The sequence below is a fragment of the Octopus bimaculoides genome, chromosome 25 (genome assembly GCF_046866305.1).
Source record: "Octopus bimaculoides isolate indiv1 chromosome 25, ASM4686630v1, whole genome shotgun sequence".
In the NCBI taxonomy this organism is placed as follows: domain Eukaryota; kingdom Metazoa; phylum Mollusca; class Cephalopoda; order Octopoda; family Octopodidae; genus Octopus; species Octopus bimaculoides.
Genome location: NC_142952.1, coordinates 36589385 through 36615412, shown reverse-complemented (window position 1 = coordinate 36615412; position 26028 = coordinate 36589385). Strand labels below are relative to the sequence as shown.

Below are 26028 nucleotides of genomic sequence, written 5' to 3'. Positions count from 1 at the left end.
TGTTATTCAATAAAGCCACCTTCAGCTTCAACAACTGCCTCTATATGAGATCTAAATCATCTACATGCTCCAATCAAGTGGTCCTGGTTCATTTTGGAATTATTCCGACTATGGTAGCTTTCAAAGAATCTTTTGGTGCTATGGGCGTCGAAAAAAAATCACATAAAAAAAACGGCCGAAAACAATCGCAGAAATGAAAACTTGAGAATCCATTAATGCTAAAAACCTTCCTGCCTTTGTAATCCCGAAAACTATCATAACCATTGGTCCAGCCGTCTGGCCGTGAAGAGGGAATAAGGAGACGGACAGACGGACATAAAGGCCCATTATAGTAAGATAGCAAATCTGCCCATCTACGATGGGATATAAAGGGATAGTATCACAAATCTAAACCCTCTAAATTCACGAACTATACGGGGGGGGGGGGGTGATCCAGAGTTAATCATCGTCGCCAGAGTTTTATTAACACAAAACTCAATATCCACTAAATAATCATACTTTTTCACATTTTTTTCGCTAAAATTCTTCCTGATTACTTCCTTATATATATATATATATATATATATATATATATATATATATATACACACACATACATACATACATACGCACGCACATGCACACACACACACACACACGGTACATCCGATCGAAGTGACTTGCCTCACCAGATGTCCCGGTCTTCCATAGCAACCTTCATATCCAGTGTCTTCCACAAGTTGATTCTCTACCGACACTCCTATGTCCATGTGTGGGTTTCCAGCACAAGTTGGTGGTAAGAAAACTTCCATACAATCTCTGCTTTGTGGGATTATTGCTGCCAAGAAACATCGAGAACTGCGCCAAGTATTCTCCTGTATGTACTATCAAGCGTTCTTTCCGAGTCTTTTCATCAGTGTCCGTGAAATAGAGAGAAGTGTTGATTAAATGACTGTTTTGAAGAAACCCGTCTTCATGTTGTCAGCTTTTGAAATCCTTACCTGGACACCTTTGCAGTTGAAGAAATATTACTTCTGAGCTACACAGACACATACACAGACGCACACACACACACACACACACATATATATATGTATATATATATATATATATATATATATATATATATACATATATGTGTGTGTGTGTGTATGTATGTATGTATGTATACATGCAAAACGAGAGAAAGCAAAATGTTGAAACTTTCAGATGATGAATGATGAATTTATATGTATGTATGTATATATATTTATATAAATAAGTCCAACTTACAACGAGTACAAACGACGGGAAAATTTAAAGGGGTGGAAGAAAGGTATTATAAGGTCAACAGCTGTTTCTGGGGCCTTGATCCAATATAATGTTGGCAGATTTAGTTCATCACAAAATGCGGCCGTATGAATGCATTTAATATCGGAGGATACGCTTCTCCCTCACCAGAGTGCAAAGAAGTTTGAAGATGTCGTTTGTTCTCTGTGTCAGTTGGACTTAATTATATAAATATATAAATTCATCATCTGAAAGTTTCTACCTTTTCCTGTCCCTCGTTTTACATGTATACACACACACACACACACACACACACACACATATATATATATATATATATATATATATATATTGTATTTGATGTACTTAATACATTTAATCTATTTGATGTGTCTAATTTGCTTATCCCCATTATTGCTTCTATACCCGCTCAACCTGACCCCTCTTCTAGCTTTTCTTTACCTTGTAGAATCGATCCCCTGTAAAGACATCGAAGTCGAAGTTTGAATCTTTTGAGCACTAAGTCTCTTCGATATAGAGAATATCTGAGTCTCATATGTGAACTATATATCTATACATATATACGACGGGTTCCTTTCAGTTTCCGGCTCGAGACTCTAGTAGAAGACACTCAAGGTGTCACGTAGTGGACCTGAACCTGGGCCCATGTGGTTGGGAAGCAACCTTCTTACCATACAGCCACGTCTGCGCCCATATCAAAATATTTTATTTAGTGCAAACATTATCTGATATTGAAGTCAAAACGTTGAATGCGGTGGCTAGTTTATATGTGTTTATATCGAAAGATAGTGAGCAGGCAGAATCGTCAGCGCGTCGGACAAAATGCTTAGCGGCGTTTCTTCTGACATTTTACGTTCTAATTTCAAATTCCACCGAGGTCATCTTTATCTCTCATCTGTTCGAGGTCGATAAAACAAGTACCAGTCAAGAATTGGGGTCGATGTCATCGCCTTACCACCCACTGACCTTGGGCCTGAATTTGAAACCTTAAATATCAAAAATTGACTGTTTCACCCAAAGCATGCTTTTGTCGATCTCTCATTTTCCACCTGTCTCTCTCTCCCCTCTCTCATATGTATATATATATATGTGTGTGTTGTATATGCGTGTGTGTGTATTTCTATATACGTACCTACAGTCTCTATCCCTGAGAAAGTAACGGAGAGAATGGAAGAGTCGAAGAGGTGTGTGTGTAAAGCGAGAGAGAAAGAGAGAGAGAGAGGGAGAGAAGTAGTTTAGAAAGCTGAATGGGTGTCTGAGAGAGAAAGTAAAGTGTAAGAGAGGGGAAAGGGGGTGGTGATGTTTTCTATGAAAGACAGAAATTGTAAAGAGGGAGAGGGAGAGATGTAAATATTAGAGATTAAGCCGCACGCAAATACTTTATGTACTCACACACATGCATACACACGTTTGTATGTATACATATATGTTTACATACCATCTCTATTCATATATACACACACACTATATGTATGTCTATACATACACCATATGTCTATGTAAATATATACATAAATCCACGCACACACACACATATATTTCCATATATATATATTATTGTCTGGGGAAAGCCTTTCTGTTTCAATGCCTTATTAATTAAGCTATACACACACACACACACACATAACTTAAACTCTTCCTCTTCTGTATACGTCACACACACACGCACACACAATCGTACGCTAAAACATACGCACGGTTTTGTAATGCCAGTAATCAGAGTTTTACATAAATCCTGCCAAAATTCCCAACTTCTCCCACCCGTATATACTGTATAGTTTCATCACCACAGCCCCTACACACATACATAAATACACACACACACACTCTCTCTCTCTCTCCCTATATATATATATATATATATATATATATATATATATATATATATATATATATATTACGCTGTCATAAATACCATGGTTTAGCTGCAAATATATTTACTGCATATCGAAGACGAAAAAAAAGACGATAAAAACATGTCAGACGTACTTGAATATATAAACATCAATTTATTTATATACACGCACGCCTAGACACGGATACACGCATTTACATACACCACCACCCCTTAACCTTCTCCTCCCTTTCATCCGTTCTCTCACTCTCTCACTTGAGCTCTCTCTCCCTAAGTCACTCTCTCTCTGACCCTCCCTCTCACTCCTAAATTCACTTTGAGAATGAGTCTTCACTCCACTCTCGTCACCTCCACTCCACTCGGCGTGTCTCTTCGCTTCCTGTCAGCCGTGTCCGTAACACACACAAACACAGTAACCCCACAACTCCATGCTCCATGCAATAACATACACACCGCCACCAACACTTCTACTATCACTACTACAACTATTCAGAAATTATATCCACGCCGACAGGGACGTACTTCCGAATCTCCTCGACAATACAAACACGCACACACATATCTGTCTGTCCATTATACATATATATATATATATGCACAGACACACACACACATAAATATAGTGTAAATCGGCTGGCCGTGTGTTTCTTCTCTATCTGTGATATGGTGTGATGTGCTGTCTATGTCTAATGTATGTAATCTGTCTGTAGTAGCTGCGGTGTGGTATGGTGTGTATGTGTGTCTATGCTTTATTATTTTAGCCGAATGCTATCAGATGATTCTCAATGGCGTTGGCTAAGAAGAGACTATGTTCTGGTGTGTCTTCTTCTGCTGGGCCGACCTGCGACCAGTGGAACGAGGTGGAGCAGGTGCGCGGCGGCCAAGTGGACAGCTTATTGGATATCTGCGCCAAAGTTGTGGCCGAAAACATAGCCTTCCAGTCTGTGGAACTTCGATTTGACCGGATACCAGAACCCGTACAGAACCGCATCGTCTACTGGTCATTCCCACGCAATGAAATGGATATATGTATGTATTCGTCTTTGGCCAATGCTTGCAAGGACAACGGAGATACCCAGAAGTTGCCCTTTCATCACGGTGTACGACTTCTTGAGGCGAATGCTGTAGCGAATGTCTTACAAATAGGTAAGCACCACTCTTCTCTTCACCTCAACTCTCACTTCTCTTCGTCGACTTATATAATAATAATAATAATAATATCATTAATTATAACCATTCCACAAATCGTTTTGTATTAAAGACGCGCATCTCAAGTAAATCTGATGAATGTACATTTTCTGTACGAGTGCCTATATACACATATTCACGTGTAATGTACATACAACACACACATATGTATATATACACACATGTACATATATATATATATATATATATATACTCGCACCTACCTATGAACATGCGCGTACACAAAGCTATATATTTTTGTATTATTGTGAAAATAAGGAAATAGCCAAGCCTGGGTTATTCAAATGAAAATAAAAAACAGAACGAAATGTATGTATGTATGTATGTGTGTGTGTGTGTATATTATATCCTGTAAAATAATTATCATACACACCCACAAATATAATTTAAAATTATCATTGTTTATTATAAACGACAAATATGTGTGGATTATACATTTATATCACAAAGTACATTCTGAAATAATCACTGGTGTGTGTGTGTATGTATATATATATATATATATATATATATATATATATATATATATATATATACGTACGCATTTGTATAGGCTTACAAACTGATCGTATATACACCTATAAACTATATACTTTTCATATATCTATCTATATATATCTATAAAACACCTCAATGTAGATATCAATACTCCCAAGCTGTATACACCCATAAAGTGCTAAATTTATATGAATACACCCACAAACTAACGTGTGTATGTATAAACACACACACGTATGCCTGCATCGTAGTATTGTTCCTTGAAACTCGACAGAAAAGTCAATTAAGAAATATTCTGCAGATACACATCCACACAGGAGAGAAGGAGTGTGTGTGTGTGTGTATGTATATATATGTGTGTGTATATATATATGTGTGTATGTATATATATATATGTATGTGTGTGTAAGTATGTGTATATACACACACACACACGCGTCTTTATATAAAACCCTCATTTTTCCCTATAAATGAAGAGAGTTAGAAAATAATGTTCATTCTATTCGTATACCTAATTACTACTACTACTACTGTTAAATTTACTATATAAGTATTACTACAACTACTATTACTATTATTGTAACTGCTGCTATAATTACTACTACTACATTTCCTCAATAGAGAGAAGGTGGGGAGGGGGTCTACCCCTCGTTACACCCTCGACAGGACAGTTGTTTGTTTATTTGCCCTCCTCCTCCTCCCCTCACTATTAATCTTAGTGCGAGAGTAGGAGGGCTTTCGCTCAAAATTAAGCCTTCTATTCGTTAGCCGCAGTTCAGTATCCACATGCCTTCTGTCTTTTTTTTTAATATTTTTCTTGTGACTCTTAATGTTGTTGCTGTATTTTACTGCTGCTACTGTTTGGTTTCTTTCTCTAACACGGACACAACCAAGAGGGAACAGTGGCAAAAAAATAAATAAAAATAAATCGATTCCCCCTTTTTCTAGCTCGTAACTCTATTTATTTCAAGGCGAGGGCCACAACCGATTTCAACTTAAAACATAAGGATGTGTTAATATAACTGCTATGAATAAAGTCCAGAGAATTATTAATAAAGAATGGATTGTTCTTGTAGTATTTGTTTATTTCTGCTCTCTTTAAAGTCAACTATACAGTTCAAGTTTTCATGTCGATAGAGTCAATTAACCCCCTTCTTTAGGCGTTCTGTCTGAGAAACAATTATTATTATTACGACAGAGGATTGACAAAATCATTAACGCGTCGATAATACGAAATACCTTGCGGTATTTGTTCTGGAACTTTTATAGTCTGTTCAAAACCTGTCGACATAACTTCGCCTTTCATCCTTCTTCTGACATCAAATTAAATCGACCCCCTCCCCTCCCATTTCCTTGCTAATTTCTTGTGTCTAAGAAATTGTCTTTACTGCATTGACATCTCTTCATGTTCTAAGTTCGAACCCTGAGAGTTCGTTGTCTTTTATTCTTCCGGGAGGGATGGGTGTAAAACATGTATTAGTTGTGTAACCCTTAGATCAACCCTAGTCGATTAGACCTATTATCAAAGACATTCCATTCGTGACCATCCCGTATTTTAAAGTTATGTTGGGCATTGTAGCTAATGTATTAGTGTTGCCTATTTAAGCGTTTCCCCCAAATTCTGGGTTCTGTGAGATAAGATATATCATAATAAAAATTTATCTTTTAGGGAAAAAAATATTTGGCATTTCAGAATGTTATTTTTATGAAATCTGTTTCTAAAACAAACTTTGATGATTGAATGTCTTGGAGTGGTGAGGGTTGTGTACAAAATATAGTTTTGGTTCCGTTAGGGTATGATTTCAAGGTGACTTGACTGTTATTTCTAGAAGTTCGAGCGATCATATAAGGGTTCTCGCTTTGACTCGAATAGTTATCGCTTTAATAGATCGATTTAATCTACCCCTTCCGAATGGGTGGGGGTGGGTACATTGTTTCAATATCTAATATTAAATCATTTTGATCGTGTTAAAAAAGAATTAACTTTATTACAGGTCTTTAAGTAATATACAGCAGTCGAATCAATCGCCACTGCAGCTTCACTCAAATCCCCATCTATTTTTGTCCATTGCTGTCATAAAGAATGGACACATTTGGTAATGTCCACGAGTCTTGGGCTAATATTTATCTGTGTATGATGCTGAGGTTTGCTGTCAGATCAATATTCTAGAATATATAAAGCTCTCGTCTATTGCCCGGGAACCTAGAATGCTGTTAGGATGGTCCTCGTTGTATCTCACTATAGATTAAACACAATATGATCCTTCACAATTATTCTATCTGAACCTTTCTAATCTTCCAGGGATAAAGTGAGAAGTCACGGCAAAAGGTTAAATCGATTAATCTACACCTAACACCACACTGCTACGAAACTGTAGTCTTATTATTTAAACATTGCAAAATGGACTTCACAACATCACACTGTTCTGAAAATTTTGACTTAATGAGTTTTTCGGATTGTAGCTTCTTGAAATCGGTTGGTAGACGTGTTAGAGCGTTGCGGAAAATACTTTGCGTACTTGTTCAGGCAGTTGACTTTCTGAATTCGAATTCTACCGATGTCAACTTAGGTTTTCTTTTTCCGGGATTGATAAAATCAAACATCAGTCAAGAACTGAATTGACGGCATCGACTAAACCCTCTGCTCTCAAAGTTGCTGGCCTCGTGTCTAAAATCAGAAGCTATTGTATCCCTTGTGATGAAATACCAGTCTTTCAGTTTCGGTTACGTTTTGAGTTCAAATTCGGCCAGCAGTCTCTTTTTCCTTTCACCCCTCCAGGCTCAGTCGATAAAGTGTCAGTCATATATTGTTATCGAATCAATCCCTTTCCCGACAGCCACTCCTCTTTCAATTAAAGTTGATGAATGACAGAATCACTAATGTTTGACAAAGTTCAGTTGCAGTATTACTTTTCTATATCTTTCTATTCAATTCCAGCTCAGGTCAATTTTACCTTTCTCACTCATTCAAGGCATCGATTGAATTTAATGAGCCGAGTGCTGGGAAGGAGTGGATGATGAGGTGGTGGAAGATCGTTAGAGTTGTTTTGTGTTCAATAGAATGATTTCATGAAGTTGTTCTGGCTCCGTATACCGTCGAGGTCAACATTACCTTTCGTTTTTATAGGAACGATAAATAAAGTACTAGTCAAGTACTTCTTTCTTCTCTCTCTCTTCTCTCTCTCTCTCGTCTACATTACGTTGAGATATGTCGTGGAGGACCAGCTACGGGCTCCCTTTCTCCACAACAAAAGGAATCAAGTTGGAAAGAGTGTCTGACAACTAATTCTCAAAAAAACTGATACAGTAATAGAAACTGAAGACATTTTGTTGCGTAGCAGAGAACGGAAGCTAAGATTATTATTATTTTTTTTTTTTTTTAAGTAGAAAAGATGTGAAGCTCTTGACCGAACTGAATCAACATCCGGTTTTGATTCTCACTGGAAGAAAATTGGATTCACTGTTCGCCATCGCTAAGAAAGATAAGGTCGATATCTTCACCTCCATTTAAGTAAATGACGGCCTTCATTATGGTGGTGATGAAAACTGTTGTTGCTTAGCTTCAGGGTGAAACCTGACCAAAGGCTTTCCAGCTGTGACCAACTCGTCTTTTTGTGCACCAGGATCGATAATCTTGTAGTCTTTTAGATATATTCATATTCTTACAACATGGCTACATTTTTTTTTCAGCAGAGCGTGTTGATAAATCTCAGTACAGAAGTGTGTGTGTGTATATATATATATATATATATATATATATTTATATTTATATAAAGGGCATTATTACAGAAAAATAATAACGCCACACAGTGGACTTCTCAAAATAACCACATTTAGTACCCAATGCGAGGAAAAACAACCAACAGAAGACGACCAACTTTCTTTTAAATAAACTTAACTGTGTAGATATAGATATAAAAGAGAAAGAGAGGCTAACAGTATATTATTACACAATGTATATTTCATATCTAGTGTGGTTCTTATTTGAACAGTCCTACTTCAGCAAGCCCCCATGACGAAAGACGTTCCATCCCTTGACTTATTGAGCGTAACCTTCCTTGTTTAACACAGAATGCAGTGGTTTGAAGGAAACTTGGCTATTTTATTCCCTCAGATCTCTTGACGAATTAGAATTTATAGCTTGGTGTGATGGCCTATCTTGGCAAATCGGTAAATTTCGATAGATTAGATAAAAAGAATCAGCCGAGTAAGGACGCTTGAGAGATTTGGTCAACGGCCCTTCACGTTCTGAACTCAAATCCCGCCAAAGTCAACTTACCCTATCATAGTGGATAAAATAAAGTACCAGTCATGTGTTAGGGTACAAATATACATCCTAGTTGTGAAGGAAGTTATAATCTGTAAATGAGACTGGCAGGTGTTGTATCGTGTTGAGAGATGAGAATTATAGCATGTTGGACAGATCTATGGAGATTGATGAGTAGGGGCGATGATAATCTTAGAGAAAAGCGGCGTAATTAATGATGAGGCTAGCAATTGTGAGGAATGTAAAACAAAATAATAATAATTTGGCTTCCCTGAACTACAAAAATGAATGCATTGAAATAAAGTTATTATAAACGACTGGTCTCGTATCTTCGTTAGAAACATCTAAGTTGGCATCTGGTAACTCATTACAAAAATAAGATTATTTAGTTGAAAGTTTTCCCCAAGAAGAATTTCTGACTGGAAATAGGTCTGTTGCACCACAACAAGAGTTTAACTAGATCAGAACAGCCAGATATGTGCACAAGATGAACAAGAACACCGAGTCTCAGTTGTTTAAAACTTGGAAATTTGAAGACTGTTTTGAGGAAAAAAATGTGAAATATATAGACCATGTTCGAGGGTGGTGCATGATTCACCTATTTTGAAATATTTACTTATTCGTTTCAGTAATTTAAGAGAGCCAAGGTTGTTTTTATACATTCCATTATTGCTGGTTTCATTTTTAATTACATTCGCTCAACGATTATTGTATTAAGTGCTGACTGACTTTCAGCGTTCTCTAATTTTGCTCCAACAGCGAGTGACTTCGGTTAACTTCAGGGCCAACATTATCATCAACTACAGCTTGTATATCCGGCTCATCCTGTCCATTTCTATCCGGAGTTCATTAACAAGTCACGTTGTTACCTTCCCAGTTCTTGAGATCTCGTATGACTTTTAGATTTTATGATTGAAGGTGTCGCATACATCTCGTCCTTCTCTTGGACATTATGTGTGTGTATCTAGAACTACATCAGCTAATGTTCCACCACAGCCTTTTCAAGGAACGGTGGCATTTGAAGATTTCGCTTCTATTTCTCGCAGGTACAACAACCATTTAGACGCTATCTTCCAACACTATTCAAATTTATTGAACTTTTGGTAAAATAAAAATAGATTCATCAAACCAGAATTATGATTATAGTTGTAAAGCTTCTATATTTCGGAGTGAAGGTGTGTTCTTTAGGAAAATATGAAATATTAGAGTCAAAACGAATGATTTTGGGGTGGAGTTTTGGAACACTGTCCTTCGAAGTCCCAACCTCATGGAAAGGGAAAAGTCTTGGTGGGTTTTTTTTTTTTTTAAGAATGGAATTTACGTTTCTGAAAAGTAATTTTTTCAAAAATTTCAATTACACTTTTGTCCCTCTCTCTCCCACCCCTATTTCATACATTTTCCTTTCCCACGAGATATGGGACGTAGGGAGGGTCACATGTCCCAAAATTCCGATTTCTCCGATTTTCATGTGGCAAGGCTGCGCTTCAAATTTTATGTACTATTCATTCGATGGTTTTCTGTACAGTTTCCTCAATTTTACTTGTATGAATTAAGCTGGGACAAGAAAATGACTCTTGCCAACAATACCAGAGTGAAATCAAAACCGAGACCTCGTGATTGCGAAGCGAACTCCTTAACAATTCAGCCATACTGTAGCTACATCCTATAAATATGCAACGCAGACACACATAGAAGAAAACTCTGCTTCTACTATTTGTCCTAAAAAAAGGACAAATTAGTCAATGTAGTCTTTGGTACTCTATGACTAAGATGGTCACGGCTGAAACCCTTTTTATCATGTCTTGCTGGATTAAGGTTGATTCTGAGTTGAAACCACGTGAACTGATCACTATCACTTTGCCAAAGGCTTCAATCTCACTTCAACATATTCTCTTTCTTCTCCTTTCTGACTCCTCTCTCTCTCACCTCCTCTCTGAAAACAATTCCATCATGAACGAACTTCTAGCTTGCCTCTTGCCTCTCGGCTTCCATTGTTTCAATTTCTTTTTCTAAATCCTTGTAGAGGTATGAAAGCCTCGACACATCAATTAATAAAACCATTGAACAGTTACCCAAGGTCGCGAAATGGATTTTCTTTCCACTTCTCCGGGAATCATTCTAAGAGGCGGAATGTCACCCTGACCCACATTTGTGTTCACATCTTGGTGAAATTAATTTTGCATTTCGTTCTACCGAGATCGATAAAATAAGTACCAAGTACATCCTTTGAAAACACTGCACTTTCCTTTTCTCACTTAAAAGCATGACCTTTATTGACAAACAAATCATTCTATCGATTCTTGTTTAACCTGCAACTCAGGCCTAATCGAATAGACTCATGATGAAAGGCCTGACTCGCCATGACCATCTTGTCTTTTGTACTTCTACGTACAGTCTTCCGAACTACATTGTCCAGTGTGTCTGTCAAGAGACTTGACTGCTATTCTTAGTAGCTTGAGCGACTACGTAGTGGTGAGAAAGAGACGTGTACTGTATGCGTCCGTCTATTCTTGAGTTCCAATCTCACAGAGGTCGACGACTGCTACTACCACCACCACCACCACTATCGCCACTATATTCACTGCTGTTTTCCAGTATGTGTATTGGCTGTCGTATTGAGTGTAGTGTGTGTAGTGGTTGTAGTATTAGTTCCAAAACACAACCTAACTTCTTGACACAGTCTGTCTCGGATGATATTATCCAATGTAACCCTTTTTTAAAATGACTAAACTTTTCTATCAACTCATTCGAGGTTTTTCTTTTTAAACACCGTTAGTGGGGGGGGGGGCGTATCTACGAATTACTTGGATAATAATCTCAGTTGATCGAATTTTTTATTCCACTTATTGTGTTACATATATGACACTAACGGGCAATCCTTCGGTATGGGTCTCCTTTTCAGCCTAACCTCTTTAAGTCATGAGGGAAGGTTGTGTGGGTCAATGATGCCGTCTACCAATACCGGTACTTTTTGGTTATCTCACCCCCATTAAAAAAAATTGGGTTATCTCCCCCATTAAAAAGCTGATTCTATGCGGCCACAAGAGATTGGATTAAAAGGGACAGATTCTTTTAATTCAATACTTCAACACATTGTTGACTTTTGGCCCCACCCCCCTCAATACGCATGGCATGATTTGTTATAAAAATGCTATTAGATTCAGTAAGATGTTTAATTTTTTCAGTTACCATGTTTATAATTTTTCGGTTTTTTTTGTTTTATTGAGGGTTAAACAATTTTTTTTTTAGTTGGGTGAAATAACCCAATTTTTTAATGGAGGTGGGATAACCAAAAACGTACCGGATTGCCCACTAATGTATGTGTGATTTGTGTTTTAGCTGTGTATTCTCTCTCACAAACACACACACACACACACACACACACATCTAATATCCACACAATTTCCCAACGTGAGTCCTGTCTACAACTTCGTGTCTCTGCTTCTTTCATCATCCCCGTTACAATGCTCTTATCGTCATCATCATCAAACACTGTCAGTCTGTCTGACACAAACACCTTTTCTCGCCCAACATCAAGAGAGAAACTCCAAACCCTAACCCTCTCTACTTTGTCATCAAAAAAAAAAAAGCAGCCAATTTTCTCTTTAAAAAGTGGTGACGAAAATTTGGCTAATGAAGTCCTAAATACAATCTGAATGAAAGACGAGCCTAAAACTGCTTTCGATACTGCACTGTGTATGTTGTGTCACGCCTCTGACCACCACCAGCCGTATCACACGCCACCACCACCCTTCCCCGCCACTCACCATGACGACGGGAAGGGCTCTACGTGATCGTTCGACCTGCTAGACATAACAGCCAAATCCGTTTCAAATCTCGCATCTTTTGGATAACGTTGGTTCTGAGTTCCATACACAGAAGAGAAACAAGATGATCACGACAGGGAATTAAACAGCAATACTTTATTAATCGTTCAGCTTGCAGCACCTTCACCGCTGTGTTGTTTTGTGTTGGCCGGCACCTAATGGAATTAGAGAAAAGGACGGATATATATATCTTTACAACTCATTTATATGTGTGTGTGTGCGCGGACCCATTGCAATAAACTTCCTAGATACCGAGGTGGTGTCAGTTTGGTAACGCAGGCAAAGTGCGTATGCTTGTATGTATGTATGTACGTGATACACATAGGCACATTTCACGTAAATGCATGCATATATATTTTACGTAATATATATATATATATATATATATATATATATATATATATATATATATATATATATATATGCATATATATGTGTATGTGTGTAACGTATATAAAATAAAAAAACGGACTCAATACATGAATTAGTTTGTATTTATCTGAAGCCGATTCTTTTGTTGTTATTCAGTTTAGTGTGAACGTTTTATGAAACGTTACTCCAAACACACACACACACACACTCTTACTTTCTGTCTCTCCTACGCGCGCGCATGTGTCCCATCTCAGCTGACACCATGCATACATATACGTATGTGTGTGTACGACAATATATACACACACACACACACTACACAATACATGCTGAGTGTACGCTTCGGCTGACTCACTCTATGTAAACACCTCTCGCGCGCGTGCACTCTTTCCATTTGCCGGTCTCTTCCTTCCCAACTTTCCCCACGTCGGTTTTTCTTTCTTTCTCCGATCTCGGACACGTCTCCTGTTAGTTTCATTTCTTCAGTCTTTAACCAAGAATGGAGGATTGGGGGGAGAGAGAGAGATGTTGGGGATGCAGTGTGAGTGATGGAGAAGAGGGCGAGTTTATGGATGAATGAGTACGAGACAATAAGAGAATAAAAGATTTGTGTACACGTGTAGTGTGTGTGTGTGTGTGTGTGTGTGTTAAAGATGAGTAGGAAGAGGATGGACAGAGGCGGGGGGGGGGCGAATAAATGTGGTTGTTTGAGGGAGAGAGAAATAAAATAAGGGAAGTTGTGCGAGGGATGATGTTTTAATTAGCAGGGGGCACAGAACTTAATCCCCCCCCCCTTTACCTTCTCGCTCTTTCTCCCACTCCACCTCCTTTTTTTCTATTCTATGTCTTCTTCGTATAAAAATCAGTTATTATTATTGTAATGGTTTCTGATTTAGACACAAGGTCAGCAGTTTTTGCAGGAAGCGCTTGAGTCGATATCATCAACTCCAACACTTGAGTGCTACATTATTTTATTAACCCTAGAGAATGAAAGTCAAATGTTAATCTTGGCAGGATTTGAACTCATATCCCGGGGCGTTTTCTTCGACGCTTTTAACGATTCTGTTAATGCGAATAATAAAGTACTTCAATAATAATAATAATAATAATAGTAATTTGATTTGTAACCTAGACTATAGAAGGCCAATTAATGCTATTGACCCCCCTCCCCCGGCACTTAATTGATACACTTAGCATTTATTGATTATTTGGAAGGATGAAAGACAAAGTTGCCTTCGTCTCAAGCCTCACTGTTAAAAAGAAGAAAAACAACACCTTAGATAATGTAGTCTGAGATACATTATGTTTCAATAAGACTAGGTGGTCACAGTTGGAACGCCTTTGATAATACGTCTCCTCAAATAAAGTTGACTGATGTTAAATGAAAACCTAAAGCTTTAATATGTGCAAAGAGTCACAAATGGCGAAGTAGGGAGAAACAACTGATCGTATTGATTACAGAAGGGATTCTCATTTGCCCTCCATGTCACAAGTTTGTAGCCCTTCCTCCTCCCGCTCATCAAATTTCTCACTTAGGATCTCCCTAGGTCTCTGAGCGCATGAAGGATCCTTAAGATTCGAAATCCTTCTTTTCCATATTGGTCTTCTTCTTGGCATCCTTCTGGCCTGGAGTCTAAAGTCACTAATGACTAGTCTATGCTGGGGGATACATTCTTTACCAGAGAGGGTCTTTGTACTTGAGGGCAACCATGCATCCCACTACCTGGTGAGAATGTAATTAATCTGGCTAGTGTAGCCACCTGGCTGGTAGGTTATCAGGTGACTGGTCAGCTTCCCGAAGTTGGTGTTGTAGATCAATAGGTTATTTGCATCACAGAACTCCAGCAGGCTTGTTCCCTCGTTGTTTCGTGAACCAATTCCATGGCCTCCATGTCCACCATGGAGAATACTGGGCTGCTGTCTAATGTCCATTGAAGTCCCCAGCCACAAAGATGAGACCCCTGTTATTTGTCTTAGAGGTAACCTGCAGGAGAATATCATAAAAATGATCCTTCGGATCACTTGGTAGGCCTGCTTGTGGGGCACAGGCAGAGATAATTGATGCTATTCTGCAAGACTAGCCTGAGCTTAAGCACTCTATCACTCATTCTGACTACCTCTATGACCTTATCCACCCATTTCTCTGTAAGAAGTTTGCCCATACTGCCTACCCCTCACTGTTGCCTTCCCAGAAAATCTTATACTTGTATGTCTTGCCTGTGAGGAACCTGGCTGAAGCTCCTCGCCACCTTACCTCTTGCATGTAGCATACATCAACACACCTCCATTCAAGCAGCTCAACAGTCTCACTAGACCTACTTTCCAATGGGCCCACATTAACAGTACCAACTCTGAGAACCTTGTGAGGGATGCAAGAGGGAACATGAGCAAGTGAGAAGGTTTCATTGATCGTTTGGTAACAGACATGTCACATTAGTTGGTCTTGCTTTAACCTACCATCATTCATGTTAAAATTGTTGTCACTATTGGTAGTGAGTAGCATTGTAAATATAAGCATTACAACTGCAAATACAAATAGGTCAATGTATAATTAATTATATAAATGATCTGCTAATGGTTAAACCATTATATATAGGGAGAAAGAGGTAGGTGGTTTGTTAATTTACTAATAATTTCTTAAGTAACATATCACCTTTTGGTGCATGCAGTAGTGTGGGCGATTGTTGGTTGTAGGGAAGGATGGTGAAGGTATGCAAGTCTTCTGGTACAGAAGCAAGGCAGAACCCAGTATTGAGAATAGATTTCTGGTATAGGTGGTGGTGGTGGTGGCGGCGGCAGGAATGAGCAGGTACATCACGGACAAGCAATAGCCAGTTTACTATCGTTGGGGTGAGAGACATGGCAACCGTGAGGCATAAAGTAAAATAAGAATGCATACAAAGTTTAGAGAACAATGGCGAAAACATTATGAAACAAGGATGAAGAACTAAGATTTTAGGGAATTAGGGTTTAAAGGTTATTTTGGGAATTAAATAATTACAGGTTATGATTGTACATGTTAGTATTACGGGGTCAGATGAGTGAATGAATGAATGAAGTGATTAAAAAAACCAAGAGAAAAGTTCTAAGCTATACATATCAGGAAACAACAGTAAAGTCTAAGAAAAGATGGTCCTTGATAAGAACCACAACCGGAAGTGGTCAAATAAGATGACAAGTTTTGTCACAAGAAATAGAAATAGCAGCAGCAAGCAGTCATTGTGAAGAGGGTGTATGTATGCATGTGCATACACACACACATATGTGTGTGTGTGTGTGTGTAAATGTATGCGTCTATGTTATTCTTCCTTCACGTTCTTCTGAAACTCCTCTCCTCCTCCTCCTCTCCGAATCCAAATCCTTTTTTAATCTCACCTTTGGCTTGCGCTCCGATACCTCATTACTATCCTCCCACTCACCTTTATCTAACAAGTGGGAGCCATGTTGCTGCACATGTCCCTCTACCATACTTTAGCATGTCAACACCTGTCATAAAGCTATGTCTCCCTCTCAAATACTTCCCCAACCCCCACTTCGGTCAAGTGGCCTTTTCCCTGTCTTGTGGCAGTGGCACTGTTGGAGTTAGGAAGGACATCCAACTGTAGAACCTGATATTGGTGCTTGACACAGCCCTGTGGCTTGCCAAATCCTGTCAAACCATCCAACCCATGCCAGCATGGAAAATGGACAGTAAATGATAATGATACACTTACACACACACACACACACACACACACACACACACACACACACACACACACACAATCTTTGTTTTCATGATCAGACTTCCACCATCCTGGGGCACCACTTTGAGCTGGGACTACTTTTATCAGTTTCTTTTGCCAATCTATTAATTTATGGATGTCAAACTGTGGGATACACACATACACAGACACTTGTGTGTGTGTGTGTGTGTATATTACACACACACACACACTCACACACACATTAGGTGTCCTATAGACAGTGAGGGAGCATGGCCCAGTAGTTAGGGTGTTGCACTCATGGTTGCAGGATCATGGTTTCGATTCTGAACCGGTTGGTTTGTTACATTCTTGAGCATAACACTTCATCTCCCATTGCTCTGTGGTCACTTCAATATGTGGAACCCCGTGCATCTGTTCAGGCCATGTCCATTTGATGGAGAGAGTCAGCTAATGTACAGCACAAACATTTGATTGCTATAAACAAATGTCATCTGTGCAGGTTGTTCTGTGAGCAATTGTAGAATCACCATTTTCAGACTGAGAGACTTCTTCTATCAAATATAATTTAAAGATTTATCATATATATATATATTTATCATATATTGCCCCCACCCACTGCCCCTGATTCTCCCTGTAAGTTACATTAAGAGAACTTAACTGAGAGATACTCAACCATTTACACACACAAGTTATAAGGTATTTCATTTAGACATTTTATGCATCTAATTTCTTTTCCTTTGGCAAGCTTAATAATTTGCAAAAATCTTATTCTTGACTCCAAACTTATTGAAAAAATACTTTTCTTTTTCATTTTCCTGTCTTTCTTTTTCTTTGCCTCTCCCCACCCGTCTGCAGTCAGTCATATTTTATTCTTGTCTCCCTGTGTAATTCTCGTCCCACTCTGTCATTGCTGGTGGTGGGGAATAACAGGAACTGTTTAAGGAGGACACAGTTCCTTCCTGTTCTTCATGTAATTTTATAAAAACACACCTGTAATTACAAAACACATTCTCAGCCTCAACTTTACAAAAGAGTGGTGGGTGGAAGCGCCCCGACACCCTCCTCTTACACTTAATTACCTTTCTTTACCTTTATATTTCATCATTCTTTAATAAGGTATGTACATGTATGTATGTATATGTGTGCATGTATATATATATGTGTGTGTGTGTGTGTATATATATATATATATATACCATCTCCAGTCAGTGGGATTAATTTACACTTATAATAACCCTTGTAGCCTGAGCAAGGTTAGTTAGGGCAGTGTATGTATTATCTGCCCCTAGCGCTGTTGCTTGCATTTTATAATTATTATAATTTCTATCGTGGTTGTTTTTATTGTTGTTATTATTAATAATCATTAATATCAATGATGGTGGTGATGGTGGTGGCCACTTTTTAAATGGCTTACAAGTAAAAGCGTCACTGACTGGCTCCATTGTAATTGCAGGCTTTTCTACTATACAGGAATGAAAGTGACTCGGTCTACTCAGCTGTAAGTTGGGAACAGCTTGTTGAGTGTTCTGGTAGCTGGCACTGTTAAGTTCAAACCCCTCTAGAGGTGTTGTTAGCATTCATTAAAGGGATGTGATCAAAAGTGTTCCAGCTTCCACAATCCTGTTTGATTTGTATATCAGAGACTAGATTATCAGTGTGTGGTGTGTATTTTTAAGCTGGTAGAATGTGATTTGGAAGAGATTTAGCTGCTATTTCTCTTAGTTTGAGCAACCACATAGGGGTGTCTTCCTTGCCTCAGCTATTCCTGCCTGTATACAGTATTGACAGGAGCTAGAGGGAGAGGATTGTCTCCATGAAGCTGACTTGCTATGAGAAATATGCTGCAGAAATGTGTCTGTCATCTTCAATTTGATGTCCACTTTTCCACACTTGCATGGGTTGGACAGAATTTATTAAGGCAGATTTTCTAAGGCCAGCTGCCCTTCTTGTCACCAATCATAACCTGTTCGCAAACAAGGTAATATTTCCCCATGGCTGAACATGATTTTGAAGAATATTGGAAATTAATGACACTGATTTACATCTACCACATGATGTCAAAACAAAGAAACAAAAATAATCAAACCCCACCCCTACACAGGACAGGCTTCTTTCAGTTTCTGTGTGTGTGTGTGTGTGTGTGTGTGTGTGTTTGTATGTATTGGGTCATCCCATAAATAATGCTTTTTTCATACTTCTTTAATTTTTCAAAATTAAGATAAAGTTCTTTTTTAATCTAAAATATACACTCCTTCATTTTCTACAATGTTCTTCCATCTATCTGGTAGACTTGCAAAACCCCTCTTCCAAAATTCACTTGTTCTTGACCAAAAATACTCCTCCAGTGCTGTTCTGACCTCATCTACAGAGTTCTTATTTTTCCCAGCCAAATGATTTTGGAGACTGCAGAATAAATGATAATCAGGTAGGACAATGTCTGGCAAATATGGTGGATGGGGCATCATTTCCTATTCAAACTGTTCCAGCTTTTAGAATGTCATCCTCACTATATGTGGCCGAGCATTATCCTGATGGAGAAACACCTTTCATCTTGAAACCAAAGATGGTGGTTTCTCTTCTGGTGATGACTTCAGCCGCTCAAGCTGTTTGCAGCAGGTCTGCTTTGTTATCGTTTGGTTTGGGTTTAAAAATTCAAAGTGGACTAAACCTTTCATATCCCACCAGACAGATAACAACACCTTACCTGGGTGAAGACCTTCTTTAGCCTGGGATGCTGGTGTTTCTCCTTTCTCTTCGGTGCTTGACATTTTTATAAAGAGCCCATTTCTCATCACCAGTTTCTATTCAGTCCAAAAAAGGTTTCTTCATGAGACATGATAGCAAAGAAAAGCACACATTCAATCTCTGTGCACAATTAAACTTGGAAAGTTTGTGAGGAACCGATTGAACCAATTTGCTGACTTTTCTGATGGCATGCAGGTGTTGATGAATGGTTGAATAACCAAATCCAAGCTTTTCTGCTAGTTCCTCATCAGCTATGATGGAATTTTGTTCCAAGGTTTGCAGGACGTCCTCATTGAGCTCTACAGATCTTCCAGGACGAGGCTCGTCTTGTGTAGTTTCTGGCTTGAAATTTCTGGAGTCACCGTTGACACTGGCTTACGCTTATTGTCTGATCACCATGCCTTGGCTAAGACTTTTCAAATGTAAACTCTGGTCAATCAAGGTCTTGTGAGTGACGTTTTCATTGACAGAAACTAGACAGAAGCCTGTGTGTGTGTGTGAGAGAGAGAGATAGACAGTATAGTAAGAAAAAATATTTTCAATATTAGACTCTGTTTTATATTACTAGCTTCACGTAGGCCCAAGTATTTTATATTACTAGCTTCACATTGAGTTAATTTTTCCACTGCATTTTTGCTCACACTGTGACTACACGAGTCAAAAGTGAATTTCCTTTGAATTTCTGTAATAGTTTGGTTTTGTGTTTGCTTCAAATAATTGTTCCATTTAGGTAATATAATACGGGGAACAGGCTATACATCAAATACAACCCTATTTATCAATAGTTTATAATGCTGAGAATTAACTTTTTTCTTTGTTTCCTTATTACCAAATCCCAAATTGCTATCATTAATGTTGTTCTAACTCTACAATAATGGTTAAATGTGCTGTATTCAGCATAAATGGTTTTGTATTCAAATGCAACTTAGAGAGAGACATGTTTCTAGTTAACAGCTGCAGTTGAAGACATTCCCGGTTAATTTGCTCAGGAAATTCTGGGAAGTTTTCAGTAATTAGATTGGCATATTCCATTGGCAGAACTTTCTTCAAACTGTAAATCATTGTAAATGTGAAGTGTCAACTGTCTCTGGTAATCAGTTTTTCATTTTCTTTGTTTCCATTTTCTATAAAATAGTCAGAGATTCACTACAGAGGGTCCCTGAAAACTTTACTCCTGCATTCGTGAAATTCATTTGGTTGATGTTCATTCTCAATAAGTGTATGTGAGCATCAGCAGGAAAACTGATTGCAAAAGAGGAATTCCAGCAGATGAAAGTTTTGGAGAAGAACTGACTGATGGAGGGATGTATTTAGTGCAGGATCAGGCAGATGCAACACAGGGCAGAAATAAGAATAGTTGGGTCAAGTCCACCTGGTTGGAGAAGGGTCAGTACCTTGTTTAGAGGAGCAGAAACACTTTTAGAAGTGTATGTGAGGGAGAGAGAGGAAAAATATGTGTGTGCAAGGGATTGTAGTGTGTTGATAAAATCAGATGGGTGGCCTTTTTTGGATTCAACTTGAGATGTTTGTATGTTGTAGTATTTACAACAGCAGCAGCAACAATCCTGGATTTTTTGTTGTTTAACCCCTGTTCATCCTTGATTGAACAGACTTATGGTCAGAGATTCCAGATGTGATCTCCCCATCTTTGTGTGGGGGGAGTTCAGAATCATGTCTTTTTTTTTTTGTTTTTGTCCTGTTAAGAGAATCCGTGTGATTTGAAGGAGATCAAGTGACCCCCATTGATTCTGTTGTTGGCTCAATTCCTTGATATGTAAGCAAGTGGTTTGTTGTGTTCTTTTGTTAGTCAACTGGGTGTCCTTCATGTTAGGGTGTGCAGCTGCTTCTCTTGGGTACAATGCTCCCAGACGATTGTACAGCCTCTGAAAAATGCTTCAGGATTATTGAGGGCTTCCCATTCTCATACGGTAACATTATTTTCCAGAATCTGGTTGCTACCAGTTAACATACCCAAAACTTCTTGCTTGCTTTGAATCCCTAATTCATTAGTGGTGAACCTTTTTATATTGGAAGGCACATTCAAGTGAACTTCTCTCCGTCAAGGTCGCATTTCAAAAAAAATTTACTTATATAACAAATAAGTGTGTGTGTGTGTGTGTGTGTGTGTGTGTGTGTGTCTGTACTCATGCACATCAGTGTGTATGTAAGATGTGTAATATTTAAACTGCTAAATCTGAAATGTTTTCAGGACCAACACAGTTCTCATAGTAAATTTTCTTTGATCTGTTCTACAATCTAAAGTTGATGGCCTTTGTGAGTGGATTTCCAAAAATAGGCTTCAGGAGCTAAATCCAGAGAATTATCTCCTGCATTGCCAAAAAAGGAGAAAGTGCTTTGGAATGGTGCATCATCCTGATTTTGTTGTCCAAGCTTCAGGCCACTTCCTTCACACTGCTTCTTTGAAATGTCTGAAGATGTCCAAACTAAACTATTTATTGATTATCTGACCACAGGAAACAAATTCAAGATAAATTTAGTTCCTATTTAAAAAGATGATTAACATTGCTTTCACATTTGAGTGTTCTGACATGTTTGTTTTGGTTGTTGTAATAATAATCGAATCCACTGCAACGACAACCTTTTCGTTTCAGTATCGTAGCTGTGCAGCCCTGTTTTATCCTTTGCTCAGCTGTGATGTAAAGAGATAATGTAACACAGCTAAGTGTTTCCTCACGAGCCCTGTTAACAGTTGCTGTCTTCAATAATTAGTCTCAAACATAATTAAAAGACCACTGTTTTAATGGGGAAAGCAACAGATAACTAAACTGATCTTCAATACTTGACCTGATATCTTATAAACACTTGGAAAGCTGAAAAACATTCCGCAGCATGAACTGTGAAAGTAAATAAGAGAAAGCCTTAGATTTGTATGTGTTATTCTCAGGTGTGTGTTTGTGAGTGTGAGACATGTGAGATCAATGCTTTTATGTTAAGGTTTAAACTTTTACAAGTTAACATCTGTGAGAAAGATGAGCAGGGAAGAGCTTCCAGAGGAGCAATATTCTGGAGATGAAGACCTAGGATTTGGAGTTGATTTAGGGTAAGAGTGGTGAGAGGTGGAGAGATGAGCAAGACTCAGTGGGAATTGGGGGCACCTGCGTGATGGAGGTACAAGAGCAACTAGATGGGAAGAGCTGAAGCTGTTTTAGTAGCAACAGAAAAGACAGGGAATGGAGACAGTATGTCTGTGGAGCTGAGGCTGGAGTGTGTCCAATAAAGAATTGTACCAATCCAACAAATAACGCTGCTCTGGATGCAATCCAGGATATTTGAGTGTTATAGAGTACCAGCAGTTGTTAGGAGCTGAAATATCTTCTGGCCTTAAAGAGAAGGCTCAGTCTTTGAGATGCAGTCCTAGCTATAGTAAGTATGTGCTTTTACCAGAGGAAATATTTTCTTGATAGCAAGGCCCTTCATATGAGCATCTCTGGTGGCTCAAGTTCAGTGCTACTTCTGGTTAGAGGAGGTGTAGTGTGGTGGTTATATACTATCAGTTCTACACATTGGCATACATGTGTGTGTATGTATATGCGTTTGTATGTGTACGTATGGATATATATATAGTAATGTAACAGTATCAATAATATATTTGACATAGTGCAAACATCTGGTATAGAACTCATGTTGAGTACAGTGGATATATATATATATATATATATATATATATATATATATATATATATATATATATATATATATATACACACACACACACACACACACACACACAAATGAAAGAAAGGGCATTCAACACATTTATTGGGAGTCAAATGTATTATTCAAAACAGTTTCAGACTCTGTGTTACTTCAAGTTTTGCAAGCCCTTGATGGAGCCTGAGGAGACAGGCTCTGTTAGGGGGCTTGGGAAATTTGAAGCAGCACAGAATCCAAATCAAACTGTTTTGAATAACATCAAAGTCAACAGGTGTGGAAGAGAGAAAAATCTGAAATTTGTACAGGGTTCAGTTGAAGTTAAGTCAATCAAAGTGGATTGACTGTGAATTGTGTGAGAAAATGGCTATAAACAATATTCTTAGGTGTGTATGAAGCTGGAACTGAAATTTATCTTGTTGGCAGGGTTAAATTGGAATATACATACGACAAGGAAACTAAATAGTTCAATGTTATTTAACCGTAGATGAATTTTGATTGAGCAGACATGACTGAAAAGGGTTGTGTGACCATCCTGTCTTTTCTTATCAATCTCAACTCTACCTTCAACATTCAGGCTACTCTGTCAAATGTAAAACTTATTAACATTGTCTTAAATTAATCATACATTGTCTTTTAGCTTCAAGATTTTGATGATGTGACTGTATATTTTTAAAATAACATCATAGAGTAGGTGTGAAAGGCCAGATCTGGCCAGTTTGAATCTAAAACCAGGAGAGACTCTGGGTTATTTAGTTCCCTCAAACATAAGCCAAAGGCCAAAAATTTTGAGGAAAGGAATGGATTATATTGGTTCCAGTGTTTGACTGATACTTTAGTTTGTTAACAGCCTTGGAAAGATGAAACACAGTTGATGGCATTATCAAGATTTGATCTCAGAACATAGACAGAATACCTTTTGTCTGATGCTCTGACAGTTCAGCCAAATCCCTCAGCCTAATAATAATAATAATAGTAGCATCAAAAGACTTTAGCTTATTTATGTTTGGATTACAGTGGATTAAAGTGTTGGGATCTTAAGTTATTATAAGTTGTAATCTACTTGTCGTTTTAATGTTTTGCCCCCCCCCCACTCCCCTTGGGGAGTTGGTTTTTCTTTTCACCAAGATTACTGGTGGTGGGGTGGGGTGGAGGTTGGAGTAGTGAGGTTATGGTTATGACAGGGTGGTGGTGGTGGTAGTGGTGATGCAGTAGATACAACAGTGATGATGATGGTTGTGATAGTGTTGGTGAATGCTCTCCCGATGCCTCCACCACCATCTGTAAATGGGTTACCACGGGATAGGAGGAGCACTATAACAATGAAGAATGTTTCAATAACTTTTAGAACTGAATTCAGTTTCTGTTGTGAATGACTGAGTGTTCAGCACGAGTCTCTTTCTACTTGCTGACCTTGTTATACACCACATGGACAGTCTTGTAATCAAAGGTCTTCCAGTCATGACCATCCCACCTGTTGTAGTGCGCATATATTTCAAAACAAAACAAATCTATTAAAACCAATGATATATTTGCCTCCAAGTCTCTCTATCTATAAATATTCTGTTCTTCAAATTTCTTAAAAGTAACAACCCCCAAATTAACATCATCATCATCTAGTTCGGATTGGATATGTCATCACAGTTTGAAACTGTTCTCATTCAGAGAAACTGCCCTTGTATATTTTGGTATGGATGCTCTTCCTCATCACAACCATTTCGTATGAGCTGACACAAATTTAAAACTTTATAACCAAATGTTGAAATGTTATAGTATCATACATGCACACACACACACACACACATTTAAAGTGTTTGTTACCATTTATTTTCTTTATTTCAGGGTTCCATCTCAGTGGTACAGTCACAGAACCTGCCAACCCATTGTATTCCGAACCTGAAAAAACCTACAAAGTGTCTATTAGTTTCGACCGGTAAGTTCTCTTCAAATATCTGTTAATCTCTTTTACATGTTTCCTCAAAACTTGTTCAAAGCTGATTTGTTTTCTTCTTGATCAGGTATTTTGTGATCAATAAATATCATTGATTATAAAATTGCATTTCATGTGGGTATGAGGTGACAAAGAAGTGTCTGTAAAACTCAAATGAAAGAAAAAATGCTACAAGGTATCCCCCCCCCCCCACGTTTTATCATTTTTCTGAATGAGAATCATCATCCTTACCATTATACATCTGTTTTCTTTGCTATAAAATGAGTTTGACAATCAAGAGAGGTGTCAACTCTCCTAACTATGGTAAGCAAAGAAAGTCCTCTCTTGCTCAATGCATTTTACTTTTGCATAATTTCTATAGCGGATCCCCTTCCTAACGCTAAGCACTTTACAAAATGTACTGAGTGCATTTCATTGTGGCATTAGCATGAGAGGCTGTCATGTCTTTCTTGACCTTCCATCATCTTCACTCGTGTGCCAACCTTGGTGAAGTCTGATATTTCTGAGGAGAAGTCGGCTGCATGCTGAGGGGAGGAACTCCAAAGTAACAAGCCATAGGATCAGCTTAAAAACTGTATCTGCACTTTGACAACTCTACTCCGCCTGTCATTCACACTTAATGACCCTGGTTCGATGTCTCCTTCCTTTGCTTTCCC

The 26028-nt window shown here is 38.2% G+C and overlaps 1 protein-coding gene across 1 annotated transcript in view; it reads left to right on the top strand.

Annotated features, from left to right (window-relative positions):
* Positions 1–3431: 3431 nt before the first annotated feature.
* LOC106875000 (zinc finger SWIM domain-containing protein 5) overlaps positions 3432–26028 on the top strand; it is a 40234-nt gene continuing 17637 nt past the window's right edge. The window contains exons 1-2 of the mRNA XM_014922941.3: positions 3432–4270; positions 25264–25354. Of these exons, the coding sequence (XP_014778427.1) occupies positions 3910–4270; positions 25264–25354 (452 nt within the window). The 5' untranslated portion in view covers positions 3432–3909. The remainder of the gene's footprint in view (positions 4271–25263; positions 25355–26028) is intronic.